Source organism: Schistocerca nitens, chromosome 1 (assembly GCF_023898315.1).
Source record: "Schistocerca nitens isolate TAMUIC-IGC-003100 chromosome 1, iqSchNite1.1, whole genome shotgun sequence".
NCBI classification, from domain to species: domain Eukaryota; kingdom Metazoa; phylum Arthropoda; class Insecta; order Orthoptera; family Acrididae; genus Schistocerca; species Schistocerca nitens.
The window spans coordinates 821059220-821078039 of record NC_064614.1 but is presented as its reverse complement, the minus strand read 5'-3'; the positions used below and the strand labels follow the sequence as shown (position 1 = coordinate 821078039).

Below are 18820 nucleotides of genomic sequence, written 5' to 3'. Positions count from 1 at the left end.
ACTGCTTGTAATCTCAATTTTTCTTAAAGGTATTCAAGGCGAATTGTAGATTAATTTAGAGTTTCACAGTTTATGCTCCGTCTCCCAAAGATCCCGATGACGAAAGCGTTAGAAGACGAACATGAGAGTGAGAGCCGTTGTCCACTTAACATCACTGTGTGTAGACCGGCGTCATAATCGTCTTCTTCTTCTTCCTTAGCCTTCTGCGGCATTGTTATGCGGGTTGTGTGGCAACGTCATTGGTACTATGTGACCGAATGTCCTTCCCACGGCCACTACTCTCTCTCTCTCCCCCCCCCCCCCCAAAGAAGGAATTCTTGTACCATATGAGGAGGTTTTCTAAATGTCTGCGTAGCGTGCATCCGTGGCGGGACGTGGGTACGAGCCAGTATGCACTTAGTGGAATATGGTAAACGGCCTAAAAGCCACATCCTGGCTGGCAGACTCACCACCCCCCTCCCCCCCCCCACCGTTAATCCGCGACTCCATTTCTATTCAGGGCATGCTCCCTTCCCAGTACCACGGAAGTATGGCGCTGACATGCTCAGGTATCCGGGCGGGTCGTTCATGAGACGGAATCGACGCAGAGATTTCGTGTGGAGAAAGTGCAATCGTTTGCTTGCGAAACGTCCGGCAGCTACAGTGCGGCAGAAAGGAGAGCATTAACGACACTTAGCTATCTTTACGAAACGAAACTGAGTGTGCGACCTTTTACAGGCAGTGTGTCAATGGCCGTGCGCGGCGCCTCCACGAGTAATGCTTAAGAGTGGTCCCGTCCCCCTGCCTCGCTCGCCGCCCCGCCCCGTCCCGTTCCTGGAACAGACGCCGCCGGCCGACTGGCACGATCAGCGGCTCAGCCGAATGCCCTCAGGATTACCGACCGCTCCACCGGCCCACACAGGCTCCCGATCCGCAGCGTCCCTAATGAATGATCTCTGGGCGCGGGGCGATTTCCTCAAGTAAAGAACACCATTCCTATTACCGACTGCTGCTGCTCTCTGTCAGGGGGAGTATTATTAATGGCACTGCCGTCTCTCCACACAACAGCCATTACGACACCAAGTGCTTGAACAGCTAAAACCGATTGTTGAACGCTAGCTAAGACCCGGAGCAAATTGTACTCCTACACTGGCGGTCTTTGAAAGCTGAAAAATGTACGCGTTTTCTGAAAGTGCAGCCAAATATTATAAAATAAGGTACATGACCGCCGCCGCTCCGCTAGTTTTGTCCTAGTAGTTTGTTAGGTGCCAGAATTCGGAAACACACAGGAAATTGTTTCCGATTGTAGACGAACTGAAAAAAGGAATAGTTCAGAAGTTCTTCTGTTTGATAAAACTTAAAACTGAATTCTTTTTAGGACGTTTGCATAATGCATCATGTGGAAATACGAGGGCGGGTCAAATGAAAACCTTAAATATATTTTAAATACTATTTATTGTGCAGAAGTAGTACAAAGCTGTATCACTTTTCAACATAATCTCCCCCACGCTCAATGCAAGTCCTCCAGCGCTTACAAAATGCATAAATTCCTTTAGAAAAAAATTATTTTGGTAGTCCACGCAACCACTCATGCACCGCGTGGCATACCTCTTCATCAGAACGGAACTTCTTTCCTCCCATTGCGTCTTTGAGTGGTCCAAACATATGGAAATCACTTGGGGCAAGGTCTGGTGAGTATGGTGGATGAGGAAGACACTCAAAATGCAGGTCCGTGATTGCTGCAACTGTTGTACGGACAGTGTGGGGCCTTGCATTGTCATGTTGCAAAAGGACACCTGCTGACAACAATCCATGTCGCTCTGATTTGATTGCAGGCCGCAGATGATTTTTTTTAGGAGATCTGTGTATTATGCACTGGTGACAGTGGCTCCTCTGGGCATGAAATGCTCCAAAATGACGCCTTTTTCGTCCCAAAAGAGACTCAGCATAATCTTCCCTGCTGATGGTTCTGTTCGAAACTTTTTTGGTTTTGGTGATGAGGAATGGCGCCATTCCTTGCTCGCTCTCTTCGTTTCCGGTTGGTGGAAGTGAACCCAGGTTTCGTCCCCAGTAACAGTTCTTGAAAGGAAGCCGTCATATTTTCGTTCAAAGCGCCAAAGAAGTTCTTCACAAGCATCAACACGTCCTTCTCTCATTCCAGGAGTCAGCTGCCGTGGCACCCATCTTGCAGACACTTTGTGAAACTGGGGCACATCATGCACAACGTGGTGTGCTGACCTATGACTAACCTGTAAACATGCTGCAATGTCACTCAGTGTCACTCGGCGGTTTTCCTTCATTATGGCTTCAACTGCTGCAATGTTCTGTGGAGTCACAACTTGTTGTGCCTGACCTGGACGAGGAGCATCTTCCACTGAAGTCACACCATTTGCGAACTCCCTACTCCATTCGTAGACTTGCTGCTGTGACAAACCTGCATCACCGTACTGAACCTTCATTCGTCGATGAATTTCCATAGGTTTCGCACCGCAAAAACCGAATAACAGAACGCTGTTCTTCCCTGGTGCAAGTCGCAAGTGGGGAGGCCACCTTCATACTGAAACAGGTCTTCAGCTTAAGACCAGAACAACAACAACAACGTAATTTTTATCTGAACTGGTACAAGCTCACGAGCTATCCTTGCAGTATGTTACTTGTAACAATTATCTCAGTCTCAGCCCTAACAAATTTCAGTTAGGGTTAAATCATGGAGTGGTTTATGGTTTCGCCTAAGGTATGACGCCCAAAGTGGGGCGTCTTATGTGTGACTAAGGTCACGCAGATAGGCTCATGTCCCAATGAATTCGTACAATTATTACTTAATATAAATTCCGTTTCACCTTTACACGTCGTGATTATCTAGAGTGTGATATGTTGGAGAGCTGTATCTGAGTGTCATACCACATATGTTCAAATGCAAAGAGGGGTGACAACCCTGCTGGTGATATTTTTGTCCCGGAAACTATGACCAGGCCCAAACTTTCCTTTCGTGAACACTGTACCAAGATTTTTTTTCATTTTTTCGGAGGAGAAGAGAATCTGTGCTTCTTTACGCACTGATGTTAAATTTCTGTTTCTTGAAAACAGTAGATAGATGAACGATAGCGAGGTTAGTGATTTCATGCAGTGGCCATTATATGCAGTCAAATAATGTTTATTTTCACAAACATTTTCCCCTTGTCCTTGTTTGATTCTTATTCTTACTACTTAGAAATTCGGTACAAAAAATGTTAGCTATGGTTCTGTTTAATATTACCCTGATTTAAAGTTTTGGCTCATAATAATCCCGGGATTCGGCAGTGTTGCATGTATTGTATCTGATCTCTGTTTATCAAAAGGGAAATGTTGTGCAGTTCTGACATACTGGTTTCACAGTCACTTTTTCGTTGTCTTTTTATACACTGCAGCACCAACATTCTGGCGTGCCCCCTTCAGGCTAAATGGAGGTGAAAAAGTTAACGATATACGTTTGGTCAGTGTCGAAGCCGTCCTTCTGCTCCATACGTTTGAAATGTGTTGGGGAAAGAGCAGCACAGGTAATCATGGTGAACGGGGATCTGACGCTTTCAATGTGCTTCTCTACTATTATCGCGAAGATTTCCACCCGTTCTGGATGTTGGCTTTGCACGGAAGCTAAACTAAAACGCATATAGCGTCGTACCGCACTCAGGAGATTCCGGCGATAGCGAATTTCATGCAGGGTAACAATTATTGAGCTATATGAAATAAAATCGGGATAACTTCAGAACAGTTGACGTTAGGACATTCAAATTCTGTGGGGTGTGCAATGTCCAGTCACAGAATAATCGGCAAGATATTCCTTGATACCACTGTGACTACCGAACGGTACATAAAGGTTTTGGAAGATGATTTCATCCCCTGATTTCGGCAAGATGTGGTATATGCAAGGTAGATGTCGACCCCATCGAAACAGGAGAGTGTTTAATGTTCTGGAGGAGCACTTTGGGGACCGCATTTTGGCTCTGGGGTACGTAGAGGCCATTGGCATGGGCCTCGATTGGCCGCTATATTCTCCGGATCGAAACCCACTTGACTCCTTTCTGTGCGGCTATATTAAAGACATGGTGTGCAGCAATAACCACAAAACCATTGCTGAGCTGAAAACAGCCGTTCAGGAGGTCATCGGCAACATCGATGTTCTGACACTTTAGTAGGTCATGCAGAATTTCACTATTCGTCCGCGCCACATCATCGCCAATGGCGGCAGGCATATGGAGCACTTCATAACCTAAATCCGAATATCTGTAGTGACGTCTACATGTTGAATAAAGTGTATGCACGCCGTAGCTAGTAACAGATTTACGTTTTTTTCATGTAGTTTCAATAATTTTCACCCTGTATATTCTCCGCACTACCGCGTTCCCAAGTGGTAAGTGGTAATGACGCACTGACTGTGTTAAGATTTCCGATTGGATTCCACACTCTAGCACTGGTCGTAGGATATAGTTCGTGTAGACTTGTGAACTCATTCCTGCATTTTTTTACTTCTAATAAAAGGAAATGAGATTGTTACTAAATAACCTGTTACTTGCAAGGGAGCGCTGAAGGAAGTTCATACTTAACATGTGCTCTTTTTGAGAATCTGGAAGAATTTTTGTTCACAAATCATGTCTGAATCCTATCTCAACGAAACACTAACTGCCTTCGTCCACATTATAGTGAATTACGCCCTGCAATCTACTCACGCTCCTTTCCCTCACCAAGGCACGGCTCTTCTTGTGCATCCCTATCCGACAGCTCAGATCGGGATCGGATTCTCAACATTTTCGTGCCACATGCTTTTCAGTAGTGCATCCTCCGTAAAGCCGCATACCTACTACTCATTGCTGTCTGTTAGCAACATATCCCTGTTTTCGTCACTCCTTATTCCCTAACATTCCCACCACCATCACCAATAATCCCGAACGATAGTAGAAGATATTAATTTCTTATTGTGTTTAATGTGCAGGAGCCACTCTTTGGAGAGGGTAAGGATGAATAACTTAAAAATTTTTTTATTCAAAAATTGAGTTCGTTGCTGTGAGCTCTGCACACGGCCTGCACACAGACCCAGAGCCAGATACTGGTGTAAGTATAGTTCATACAGCGAGGATTGCTGACTGATGGACGCCTTGATAGACTTTCGGTCCCAATCTCCGACCAATAGAAGTGTTGGATGGGATCAGGTGAGGTCTGGGACGCGGGTAGCCGAGGCAAATGTGCTTCGCTCTCTCGACTTTTGGCTTCGCGATCCGCTAGGAAATTCCTCTCCTGCTCTCCTACGTTCCATTCGGGACTTTGGCCATAACCTCCAAACGGATGGCAGCTTCTTTAGGTGCGCTGTCTGTAGTCCCTACTAGCGAATAAACGCCGTTTGGGTTCTTAGCAGATTTTGCTAGCTTTTATTCCATGATGCAACTACACCAGATGTCTGCATGAAGACCCATTCTCGCTCCATCCTGAATATCACAAAATTTTTGCCTTTAGCTTTTAATAAAAACTCAGAGAGGGTCAACGTTTATTTAACTTTTGAACCATACTTATTCTAACCTCTCCTAACGTTTTCTTTAATTGTGTTTGTCTGTCTTAAAGTTTACTGGCTTAGGAGCGGATGTAGCATCTCCCTCCGCGCCAGTGAGAGGCAAGGGACTGAAGTAGCTAAATAGGGAGAGAAGGAATCCGGACTAGCCTGGCAGCAAGCTACAATGGCCACTGTTCTTTGCCCGCAGGTGAACCGGCCGCTGACGATGAAGAAGGAGGGCATCCAAACGCGCAACCGGAAGCTGTCGTCCAAGTCTAAGAAGAAGAAGGGTGGCGGCGGCGGGTGCCTGTCGCTGGGCGGCGTCATGTCGGATATGATGAAGCCGCTGGACGCGGCCAAGGGTGGCGCGGCCGGCTTCGGGGCGGCGGCGGCGGCTGCGGCGGCGGGCGGCGGCTTCGGCGGCGGGCACCTGCACGCGATGCCGCACTACATGTACCACCACCAGCACCAGCAGGGCTTCATCAACCACCACCACCAGCACGCAGCGCCGCCGGGCCCGCCGCCGGCGCCGCCACACCCCGCCATGCACCACCACCACATGGCGCCCCTCGGCGGCCTCGGGCTCGCCGCCTCCTCCAACGGCATGGTGAGCGTCTCCTTCACTCCATCAGTCTCCATCGCTTCTTTCTTTGCCAGGCGCTGCTTAAGATCCAGAACCGTTACCTCAGTATTCATACCCCAGGGTTAAATCCAGTAATACACCGAGGTGACAAATGTATACCGCTAATACTGTGATGGACCTCCTTTTGCCCGGCATAGTGCAGCAGCTCGAGGTGGCATGGACTCAAAAAGTCATGGAAGTCCGCTGCAGAAATATGAGCCATGCTGCCTCTACAGACGTCCACAATTGCGAAAGCGTTGTCGGTGCAGGAGTCTGTGCACGAACTGATCTCTCCATTACGTCTCATGTCCGGCGATCAGTGTGGCCGAATTGTCTGGAGTGTTCTTCAAACGATTCGTGAACAAGTCTGTCCCGATGATATGGCGCACTGTCATCCGTTAAAATTCCATTTTTTTTTTTTTTTGGGAACGGCAAGTCCCTGAATGGCTGCAAATGGTCTGCTGGTAGACGAACATTTCCAGTCAATGATTGATTCACGTCTCCAGGTAGCCGAACATAACCATTTTCAGTCAGTGATCGGTTCATTTGGACTAGAGGACCCAGTTCATTCCATGTAAATGCAGCCTACGACATTATGAACCGACTACCAGCTTGCAGAGTGTCTTATGGATAATTTAGGACCGTGGCTCCGCGGTGCCTGTGCCACACTTGAACCGTGCCATCAGCTCTTCCCAACTGAAATCGGGACTCATCTGACTAGATCGCGGTTTTTCAGTCATCTAGCGTCCCAAAAATGTGGTCACGTGCCCAGAAGCGGCACTGCAGGCGATGTCGTGCTGTTAGCATAGCCACTCGCATGGGTCCTCTGCTGTCACAGTCCATTAACGTCAGATTTCGCCGCACTGTCCTAAAGGAGACGTTCCTCCTACATCCCAATTGATTTCTGCGGTTATTTCACGCAGTGTTACTTGCTTGTTAGCACTGACAACTTAACGCAAATGCTGCTGCTATCTGTCGTTGAGTGAAGGCCGTCGGGCACTGCGTTATCCATGGTGAGAGATAATGCCTGAAATTTGGTATTCTCAGCACGTTCTTGACCCTATGGGTCTCGGAATACTGAATCCCCTAACGATTTTTCAGAAGAAATGTACCATGCGAGTAGCTTCAGCTACCATTCCACTTTCAAAATCTGTTAATTCTCCCGGTCATAGTCACGTTGCAAACCTTTTCGTATGAATCATCTGAGAACAAATGGTAGATACGCCAAAGAACTGTCCTTTTATATTTTGCGTACTCGATGCTACCGCCATCTGTGTATTTGCGTATTGCTATGCCATGACTTCTGTCACCTCATTGTGTAGGCACTGAAGAATTTGTAATGAAGGAAATGCTCAAACATTTAGTTGCTGTTTTATTCAGTTTTAATGCGGGGATGCAGTCTTCCTCATATTGTTGTTCTTTTCTTTCCGGTGCTTCAGCCCTCGAACAGCCCGGGCCTTGTCAACCATTAGTTGCTCCAGTCGTGTCTCGACTTCGCCAGCCTTCTCCAGTCCCGTCTTCACGTCATCCAGCTTTCAAAATATTGGTCCCTCTACTGAGCGGCTACCCTCTGGTTTTGCAGTTAGTACCTTCTCCGGCATTCACCTTTCTCCCATTCTTCGCACACCCTTCAACGAGCGTAGCCTTCGTGCTTTCACATCTACGTTGAGTGATGGATTTTTCTAGAGATCACATAGTTCTGCATTGGTCCTAATTATCCAGGCACCATTTTCAACTACTTCTCCATGCATCTAAGACATTTCTGTTTTTTTATGTTGTTGTCCACGTTTCGGAGTTTCGAGCACATAACAACTAGTTTTCTAGTCATTTTGTAAACTGTCTTCTACAGCTCTCTTGGAATGTTGGAGCAACGCAATATGTTAAGGAAGCTGTTATGGTACCTTTTACCTGCTCTTATTCTTGCCATTATCTATGTTAATACCATATTATTCGCCGAAACCATACCTGCAAAATACTCAAAATAGCTTACTCTTTCAAATCCTTCATACAGGTCAGCACCAGTCCACTTTGTTTTATTTATGGTGTTGATCATATATTTAGTTTTTTCCTTACTTATGACCAAGTCAAGTGCAGTCACTTCGTCTTCCAGTACTACATAGTTTTCCAGCAAATAGTTTCTATTTCTCCAGGCATGGCTATGTCTTTCTCCCTTAATATTTAATCAGTAGCGAAGGGTATTGTACTTTGGAACACTTTTCCGATTTCCCACCTGCAGCCAGCCCTACAGTAAAAGTTGATATATTTTCTTACTCCATTTTTAAATGCTACCAATCACTTTGTGTGTGCTGCAGTATTTCTCTGAAATTACAAACGTGAAATTCTATCCCAAAGTACAACATGATCATGTACTTAGGAACAAACATTCTATTCAAAATTAAAATTGTTCAGTCGAGAAATAATACTGTATTTAACAGTCTTTGTGTTACATTGTTATTCTGCTACACACCAATAATTACTAACAAATTGAGAGGGTGTATTAAAAAAAACAATTACAAGTTAGAAACATTTAGAGATGAAGCCAGTCGGCAATTAACACAATTTTCTAGCTTCAGGAAAGGCAGAATTGTTAAGACATTAAAGAAACGCGGTTCATTTTCCGTGTGATCCACGGTACACAATATTCCGCGTACAACACTCTACCCTAAGTCAAAGAATCAATGACGCAAAGAAATGGAGGGTTCAGAAGTCGGCTTAAAATTCAGGATGAAAGAATATACACGAAGTGATAGCTGGTGACATCGCCATCCTCAGTGAAAATGAACAAGAATTACAGGATGTGTTGAAAACAATAAATACTCTGCTGAGCACAGATTAGGTATTAAAAGTAACCCGGAGACAGACTAAAGTAATACTGGTTGGCAGAGATGATGTCAGCAACAGATTTAACATCAGATTTGCACACCATCAAGTATACGAAGTGAAGGAGTTCTGCTATCTTGATAACAAAATATCGTATAACAGATGAAGCAAGGAGCGCATAAACAGCAGAGTAGCACAAGCAAAGAGGGCATTCGCGGTCAGAAGTAGTGTGCTAGTATCAAACATCGGCCTTGATTTGAGGAAAACATTACAGAAGAGAAATTCTTGACAAGCAGCAGCATATCATCAGAGGACTGACACACGCACAGACTTACACATACACATTCTCTCTCTCTCTCTTTCTCTTTCTTCCAATCGGGTTATAACGATGCACACCACCTCACACCGACGCTGGTAAACCTCCTTCTGTGTTTTAGCTCTGAAAACTCAGCAGAAACCAGCCACTGTATTTGAATAATAAAAAGAGAAAGTGGTCTAGACTTCTTTTTCAAAAAATTGTATGGCAAGATGACTATTATCTCCCGTGATACAATGGCGCATGATTGTACAAAGTTACAGATATTACAGCGTTGTTACCAACTTATCGCGGTCCGGTTGAATCTTCAGGTCTCATTGCCGTAGGTCATTTGTCTCGATCCATATTAACTAGCTGTTGCTCTATTAACGGATTTGGAACAGTACTTTACGCTCGAAACTTTTACGGCTTCACTGCAGCCGCTGATATAAACCCAATATGTCTAATTCCGCATCAGCTGCACGTGTTTGATTCCATGGGAGCCGGCATCAGACTAGTTTGTTTTCAAGTGGCATCAGAAGGCCATAAACAAGTGGAATGTTACAAAAATGAAGTCATTGTGTCATCCAATAACCTAGAAACACTATTAGCATACCTGATTAACCAGCGTCCGCTCTACTCTAATTGCTTACTCTACCACTTTGCTAGATGCAAAGACTTTGAAACACGTGCGACGAATAAATAACTGGATGAGAAAAACAGATTGTTTTACTGGTTGTTCTAGTCTTCATGCAACAGTCACAGGGAAAACTTTCAACTATATGTTCTTGCATTAATGTCAACTACAAAACATGGATAAATGATATGGAAATGATCTTATAACTAAAAATGACCATTTAACGAGTTGTCTGTTGCAAAAATAAATACATCCTTCACGTTCAAATGTCTAGCCAGCTTCCCTAGTCGCTCACATCTAAATGCTTAGTGATGATATCATCGATGGTAGCTCGATCGGAACATTCTCTAGTCTTCCAGAATGAGATTTTCACTCTGCAGCGGAGTGTGCGCTGATATGAAACTTCCTGGCAGATTAAAACTGTGTGCCCGACCGAGACTCGAACTCGGGACCTTTGCCTTTCGCGGGCAAGTGCTCTACCATCTGAGCTACCGAAGCACGACTCACGTCCGGTACTCACAGCTTTACTTCCGCCACTTTAATTTTCAGTTTTGTAAGAGACGAGATACTGGCAGAAGTAAAGCTTGAGTACCGGGCGTGAGTCGTGCTTCGGTAGCTCAGATGGTAGAGCACTTGCCCGCGAAAGGCAAAGGTCCCGAGTTCGAGTCTCGGTCGGGCACACAGTTTTAATCTGCCAGGAAGTTTCATTCTCTAGTCTTGTTCGTAGAGTTTATGCCCCGTTGCTACATGGTCGACAAATTTAGTTCTTGCTTGACAGATACGAATGTATGCTTCGCATGAGATACCATGGCTTTTTTTTTTACGTCGAAATTGTGGTAAGAGATTGGAAAAGATACTCTTGCATCACTGGGTCTGATTGAATCCATTTCTCAATACTGTGTGGCGTTGCCATAACTCAACTTATTTTGCCCTTTTAGTTGAATGAGGTGAACTCACAGATCAAGTGCAGATATTCAAATAACTTTTTCTGTCTATGAATGGTGATATAATCTTTATTTTACTACTGGTTATTCGAATTTTGAGCATTTATCGTCATTTGTGTGTCTTTCTGAACTTAATAATACTGCGTCCTTAACAGTATGCAACATTCGATTGCTCAAAAGGTTGACTTTCTCTTTTGTGTTAGCATAAAATATATTTTCCCTAATGTTAAATACAGTTTTAGTTTTAAAGAACCGTATGCGAAAGTAGAACGATTTTTGTACAGGTTGTCACAAGTATTGGAAAATGCCGGTCTCGCGGCGATGAAAGTTAGACGAAACTTAACACTTGAGCCTGGTTTGTACCGATGAGCTGGTCAAACTTCGTCTTGCTCTTTAATAACGCAGTAAACATTCATTGTCTTTTTGGAGCGGTAGTGGAAACTCCAAACAACAAACTTTTCTGCAGAAATTGAATCTTAATTTATCTCCATATTAAAAACGGCACTTTAATTTTCAGTTTTGTAAGAACTGGAAGCATTGTACAAGTAGCTCATCTCCTTAACAAAACAAAAATATCAGATAGTGAAAATGTGATACATAACTGAAATGTTTAGATATTTTAACAGTGACTTATCGAGGAAAGGGATGCAAATAAGTGACACATTGGTTTTGCAGATGAAATATTCAATTTCTGATCCATTACCTCTGAACAAAACGCTTACACTATATCTGTTTTCCCTTCACTTCTTTCATATCTGAAGCAAGTATGTTGGTGCCGCTACTTGCTACCTTGCCTAACGCCGCTTTAACCATCGCTGTGTCTGCTGCGGTTGCATTCTAACATTTCTGCCACCCTTAACAACAATAACGAAGATACTAACCATAGCGCATGGGAATTCATGATTGTGAAGTTCTGCTACCTTTGTTTGCAGATCCAGTGGGATATTCGTAATACGAACAATCTACAGAAAGTCAATGTAAGTAATCACTTCGAATCTCCTACATTGTTAGCTGTAAAATTATCATGAAAAATTTCTTATTCCGTCCGAATCACGTTTCCAGAGAACTAAACAAGTACTGAATTTCCGTGTGTCTACGTTGCACTAGAGTTGACACATATAATGTGCACTGATGCTTTCTTTTAAAGTCGGGACTAAAAACTACTCGTTATAGCCTAAGAAAGCATCCAGTAAATTAAAACGTTTTGCGAAGTCCGTACATTATTTATCCTACGTTGTTATGAACTGTCAGAGAGGTTAAAACTGTTTACTGGAAGAGCACCTGAACCGGGTCTTTTGCTCTTGGATCTCATATTCTTACTTTCCCGCCCTATAAACCTACCTCACTGACGGGCTACATTCAGCTTTCCAGATTTCAGTACGACGCTAGGTGTCCAACACACTGTTTTAACCTGTCAGAAAAATAGATTACGGCATACACTCTACAGAATGACCAGTTAACACGTCCACACAGAGCCAAATTAAACTAGATGACGAAGTTATGCATATTATCTCTTAGACTAATTGTATCTTTGTATCTGACTAATATTTTTGTATTTGTGTTTTGCAGATTCAGTGGGATATTAGGAATGCAAACAGCCTGCAAAGAGACAATGTAAGTATTTAGTCCATTCTCCTTATTTATTTAAGTATAAGATTATTATCAGAATGAATGCATCGTACTTACAATTTTCAGGACTCAAATGATCTTAACTAAGAACATAGAACTAAAAATGTAAAACTCTCTTACAAATTCAGATATAATGAAAAGCTTGGCGGCTGGTTGCTGAACACAGGCCACTGCGTTCAGGAGAAAACGTTTTCACTGATTATCTTGTGTTAAAGCTGTCAGATGATCTCCGACTTGCTTTCGTTTCCTTTGCTACAGAGTGACTTACATTATTTAAGGCACTTCTTCTAAATATTAATCATCACTGTCTACATGTTATTTTGCATGAAAATTCGTGGCGCTGTTTGATGCTTGTTCACAAAGAAATATTTCTGACAATGACATGAAATTTAGTTGGACATGTTATAGAATGTATAGTACGTATTGACAGCGAAACTTGAGAAAGACACGAACAACAAGCCTTATTTTTCCATTTGAAATTCGCAGTTCCACGAATTTACCCCCCACAATTTTCAGTGGAAAAAAGGAACTTTGTCACCTATGTATGAAACAAAGTTCCACCGTGATATAGACGATTTTTGCATCTGAAATGAAGTACATCATTCTAAAATAAATCTTGGCTTAATTCGTCGACTTTCTCTTGTTCTTTTCTCTCACTATTCATTGACACTTTTTTTGTATTGAATCAGTTTATTTCTTCTCGACTAAAAGTTTCTAGTTACCAGTTATCTGTGCTCGTTGACTCAGCACAGCCGGCCGGAGCGGCCGAGCGGTTGTAGGCGCTACAGTCTGGAACCGCGCGACCGCTACGGTCGCAGGTTCGAATCCTGTCTCGGGCATGGATGTGTGTGATGTCCTTAAGTTAGTTAGGTTTAAGTAGTTCTAAGTTCTAGGAGACTGATGACCTTAGAAGTTAAGTCCCATAGTGCTCAGAGCCATTTGAACCATTTTTGACTCAGCACAAACAAGCTGTCACGTCTTCTCATCATGCGTTCTCATACACCTTATTTTGTCAGCTATTCTGTCCAGCCTATTCATTTGGTAAAATCTTTCTGCTCCTGAATGTACAGGTTCTCAAATCCGCTTTTCTTCCACGTACTGCTGCATTTCTGCCGAGTAATTTCAGAGATTTCTTCTTGACTTCCATGTATTACTTTCTTGGCTGTTTATTACTGTTTTACTACCTTCATTCATTCAACCGTATCCTTCAAAAATATGATTCATAAGGGATTGCTACTGAACTTTTGTCACTGGTCACCTACTTCTGTCGTCTCGGGAGTGGTGTCGGCGCTGCAAACCGAGCAACTCACAGATACTTGTTTAGAGACCCGCGTTTCTTCAAATAGGCGACAAATAAACATAAATAAATAGAGGAAAACGATGAACTATGACTATGGAACTGCTGTTTACAGAAAAAAAGGAGAGAGAATTATTTCCATTAGTGTTGTTTGTCAGTTGTTCCCTTCATGTGCTAAAACACGAGTCGCAATGACTGTAAACAGATACAGAGAAAAACCTGTGTAAATTATAAATTCAGCTGCAGTTGAGACTGCGTGCTGAGATGGAGTATCTAACACGAGCATTTGCCCCTGTGTTGCAGACCAGCTGGCGGGCAGAGTACACGTGATAACTCGGGCCGCAGCCGCCGGACCTCGGCGCTGCCCCTGACGCGGCGCTGTTTCTCGGCGGAGACAACCCCCTATGGCTACCGCCGCCATCGGACCTTCTCCTATGACGAGGATCACCTGTCACCCCGCAACAATGCTGTTGACGTTTCCAGGAAACGCTGAAACGAGAGTTTTGCGGGACCCCTTGTGATACCCAATTCGTGACTAAAATATCGTCTAGCTCTGGTACTGCGACAATGAAAACATTTGCTGTCCATTGTGCGTAGACAAAGAGACAAAAACGACTGCAGTTCGTCGGTTCTGCCGCGTGCGGCTCTAAAACTAAAAAAAGTTAACCAAGTACAAAGAGTTGAGAAAAGATATGTCTATCAGAGCAAAGAGATTGTGAGTTGCCCCTCTCTGTTCCCGCTCCCTCCCAATGGACGCCGTGGACGTGACTACGTTTTATGTGTGCAATCAACATATTTCTTAATATCTATATATCTAAATATAATAAGCTAGTGTAAAGAGAATTGACTAAGAATTGTGAAACAAGCTAAAAAACGAAATCAAGTATCAGGTTTATTGCAAACGATTTCACGACTTTATATTTTGTATGTGTTGCAGAATTTGTTTTTAAGCAATGTAACAAGCAAAAATGCAGTCAAAACTTTCCTGTTTGTCTTGTTAATTTTGCGAAAAAGAGACGGAAATGGCGATGGTCATTACATAGATTGTTGTAGCGCTTTAAGTAACAATACAAGTGTGTCCTCTTGTTGTTGATAATGGAAATTGAGTCACTGTTTTGAATCAATTGTACGCACTTACCGTTTAAACAATATTCATTACGATAGTATTAAAGTTTCTCTCTTTATACAAATAAAAACCAATCTTCAAGGCGTGTGCGCATGTCTTTCGACGTTTTCAGTCACCGTTACGTTTGTACGATGTGAAGAAAACTGAAGATAACAAATTTACTTCATATGTACACTAATATTTTTGTGATGAAATATCAAACACACACACACACACACACACACACACACACACACACACATACAAATGAAAAGAGAAAAAACACTGAAAATGTATCTGCTACATTATGGATCAGCCGAGTTGTTATTTATTGAAATTGATGTATTACACAATACTATTAATTTTCATTCGTGTAGCATATTCAGGGAGTTGAATCCATTTTGCTTTTTTCAAGGCTATAACTTTCTAGTCTATTCACGTAAGTGTAACCGACAGAAATGACAATATTCTCCCTTTCAGCGATGTGCACTCAGTGCATGAATTTCACACACACGGTTGTTGCAGCAACGCACTTTCCTTTTACTCCTAATTGGTTAAGTATTGATTTTTAGGAACTCACTGTTGTTAGGCCAAGAGTTCCTTAAATTCCTGATGCACATAGACAGAATTAAATCTCAAATTAATTCATTCCCTGATGAACTTTTTATTCTCCATTACTGAAATAATAAACTGGGGATAGATAACATATACATCAAAATCTACAGCATCATGCTGGGGTTCTCCTTGTTTGTTTGTGCAGAAATTAACAAAATATGCATTTATTTATTTACCACTGGTGCCATTTGAGCCTTCATTAAAACAATAATTGAATACAATTTTAACATAATCAGCAGCAAATGCTTCCATATTTTTGTACTTACTACAAAATGTTATATTGTTGCCAGTAAACTAAAACTATCGATTGTAGTTTGTTTGCACACGTAACTGGAAGTTTCAACGGATGCTCATTGACCACTAATGCAAAATAACCATTCACAGAGGTTTTTATGTTTTCTGCACGTATAAAGAAAAGCTTAATATTGTTGAAAACTGAGGGAAATTAGAAAACTCTTAAGCTAGCATAATGTATAAACTGAATTGTAAAAATGAGCTGAAAAAGCCTGCTGACAAAACAGCAACATTTAGAAATTGCACTGAGTGAGAGGATAGGCATGACCTGTGTCACGTCATGGTGTAACTCCACAAGCAAGCGAGAAAGAAAGAATGAAGGTGAAGACAGAACTAACATCTCTGTAATGATTATGTCTTTCCAGTAGTAGCTCTAACGACTACTTACTCCTGAATATGCTCACTGAGTGAAATGGCCGAAGAGTATTATTTCAAATATTTCGATGTTGTGTTGTTTAAATAAAGTGTCATTTTAGTGTGGAAAGCGTGTACAGTATTTCTGTGCGTGAGATTCGGTGTGGTTGTTGTGTGAGCACTCTCACGGGTTGACCGTGCGCAACATTTGTGTGTCTTATTGTGGACGTTTTAGAACCTATGTATCTATGTATATTTACGCATACGCCTGTCTACATGTCACTGTATACTGGCTTATGTGTGTATGCGTGCATATATGTATATATATGTTATATCCCACCACCATGAATGTCTGAAGAAGTGAAATTATGCATTTCCACCACATACTTTTTTTATTTAAAACATCATTCTTTGTAGCAATGTATATATGATTAAATATCGTGTAAAATGGCATAAAGCGAAAACAATCGACATCCTGTTTTTTTATTAGTAAATCCTTAAATTTAAGTGCAGTCTCCTCTAGAAGCATAAACATTCTTTGAAACCAGAAAGAAAATGGTTTTGTGACGTAGGACAATTACATTCGGGGAAAAAGTCATTCGTGTCTACATCGTATTATTTCAAACAGTTAACGAGATTCCAGCTTTAGCTCATTTACAAAACTTAAATCGCCTTTATAGGAAAACCAAACATTTTTTTAACCATTACGACTTATCGTGATGCAAAATCCTTTTGACCTTTCTCATACGTTTTCAAGTTCAAATAGTTCGTAAAGGAACAAATCACATAGGAACTTACAAATGAGAAGCATCCTTCACCATTTCAAAAGTAAAAGCAAAAATTAACTACTCTGTACGCTATAGGAAACAGTTTTGTATCTTTCAACACTTTTCAATCATTTTTCTCTAGCCACCTCCATAACACAAGTTTAATTTATTTTCTGATTTCATTTTTAAATGATGTCATTCACTTCTTTGTGGTGAAATCTTTTTCGGAAACTACAAAAACTGCTCCGGAAAAGTAAGCCTTTTCCACATGTGAAAAAATATGTACAACACGATCATGTACTTAGAAACAAATATTCTATCGAAATTCATTAGCGCTGCATTCGATAAAATCTTGTGAAAACTGTGTTTAAATGTCTGTTACATTATTGCTCCACTGCATACCAATAATAAGTAAACGAAATCAAATTATGACGTAGAAGAAGCTAAGTTCATTTGAAAATACTAAATGTTTCATGGTTGAAGACCCACTTCCATTTCAAGGTGCATGATGGCGCACGACCCACGAATTGAGGCGAAACTGTCCACATGTTACATAAATAATTTTAAAAGTATATGGCATTTTATTCACCATAAAATTCTGTTGCTGAAGGATTAACAACATTTTTCAAATAGTTTTAATATATTATGCATCACTTACATATGTAGAACTAAAAATAATTACAAATGCTACGCCCAACACAAGCTGGTATCTCACAAAAATAAAAACAGCAGAAAATGCCAGATATTGGTTACAATGGCCTCCAGAACATTTTCCAGCATGTAACTCTAAAAACGCCCACTAGCCCGAAATACCGAACTAAAAACTGGGTGTTTCTAGGTACACTATTCTGAAGGTGCAATTCTCTCCCTACAGCTTGCTACATACAAATGAGAAAATATTAAAATCTTCAGCGTTAGAAAATGAACAAAAATGGACACAAACCTTTCCAGTTAATTCATCAACCAAACATTATTAACAAACATTGAGTGGTACCAAATACTACGAATGAATTCGTTACTTATTAAAAGTAAATGGGATATGAGGTTATAAATTAAAATGGATAATTTAATGGAACTATCTGGTGCACAAGAAATTAGAAAAAGAATTGGGTCAAATGGCTCTGAGCACTATGGGACTTAACTTCTGAGGTCATCAATCCCCTAGAACTTAGGACTACTTAAACCTAACTAACCTAAGGACATCAAACACATCCATGTCCGAGGCAGGATTCGAACCTGCGACCGTAGCGGTCGCGCGGTTCCAGACTGAAGCGCCTAGAACCGTTCGGCCACCACGGTCGGCGAAAAGGAATTCTGTGATATCCACACTGCTGTGTTATTAACAGTACCTATGTCGAAACTGCGAGTATATATATGATGCACTAGATTGAAACAAGAGACATCAGTAGTGGGTTGGGTCCGTAGCTCGTGGTCGTGCGGTAGCGTTCTCGCTTCCCACGCCCGGGTTCGATTCCCGGCGGGGTCAGGGATTTTCTGTGCCTCGTGATGACTGGGTGTTGTGTGCTGTCCTCAGGTTAGTTAGGCTGAAGTAGTTCTAAGTTCTGGGGGACTGATGACCATAGATGTTAAGTCCCATAGTGCTCAGAGCCATTTGTAGTGGGTTGGCGCCCTCACTGAAAGCTTTCTTTAACAAACGACGTAACTACGGAAGTGAAACACAGATTACGGAAAATTTGAAAAAGCAACTATCTGAAAGGTACCTGTAAAGGAGAAAATTCAACAAAAAGTAGGTAGATATATATTCATCTTGAAATTTTGCTTCCGCAGATCGTTCATTATATAGACGTTTATTTCATTAAAAGTAAATCTACGTTTGGGGATTCCACATTTTGCGAAACACAGTGTCCTCTTATGCACTGTTTCGTAATTATTTCGTCATCCTCAGTTGTTTCATGTATTTTTAGTCAGCAGCACAATAGG

At 42.0% G+C, this 18820-nt stretch overlaps 1 protein-coding gene across 3 annotated transcripts in view; it reads left to right on the top strand.

Moving 5' to 3' along the window:
• LOC126262665 (GATA-binding factor C-like) overlaps positions 1-16552 on the top strand; it is a 675775-nt gene extending 659223 nt beyond the window's left edge. The window contains exons 6-9 of one of the 3 annotated variants that reach the window (XM_049959453.1): positions 5709-6107; positions 11751-11795; positions 12388-12432; positions 14048-16552. In XM_049959453.1, the coding sequence (XP_049815410.1) occupies positions 5709-6107; positions 11751-11795; positions 12388-12432; positions 14048-14074 (516 nt within the window). In that variant the 3' untranslated portion in view covers positions 14075-16552. The remainder of the gene's footprint in view (positions 1-5708; positions 6108-11750; positions 11796-12387; positions 12433-14047) is intronic. The other 2 variants (XM_049959441.1, XM_049959447.1) reach the window with 2 other exon arrangements.
• The last annotated feature ends 2268 nt before the right edge of the window (positions 16553-18820 follow it).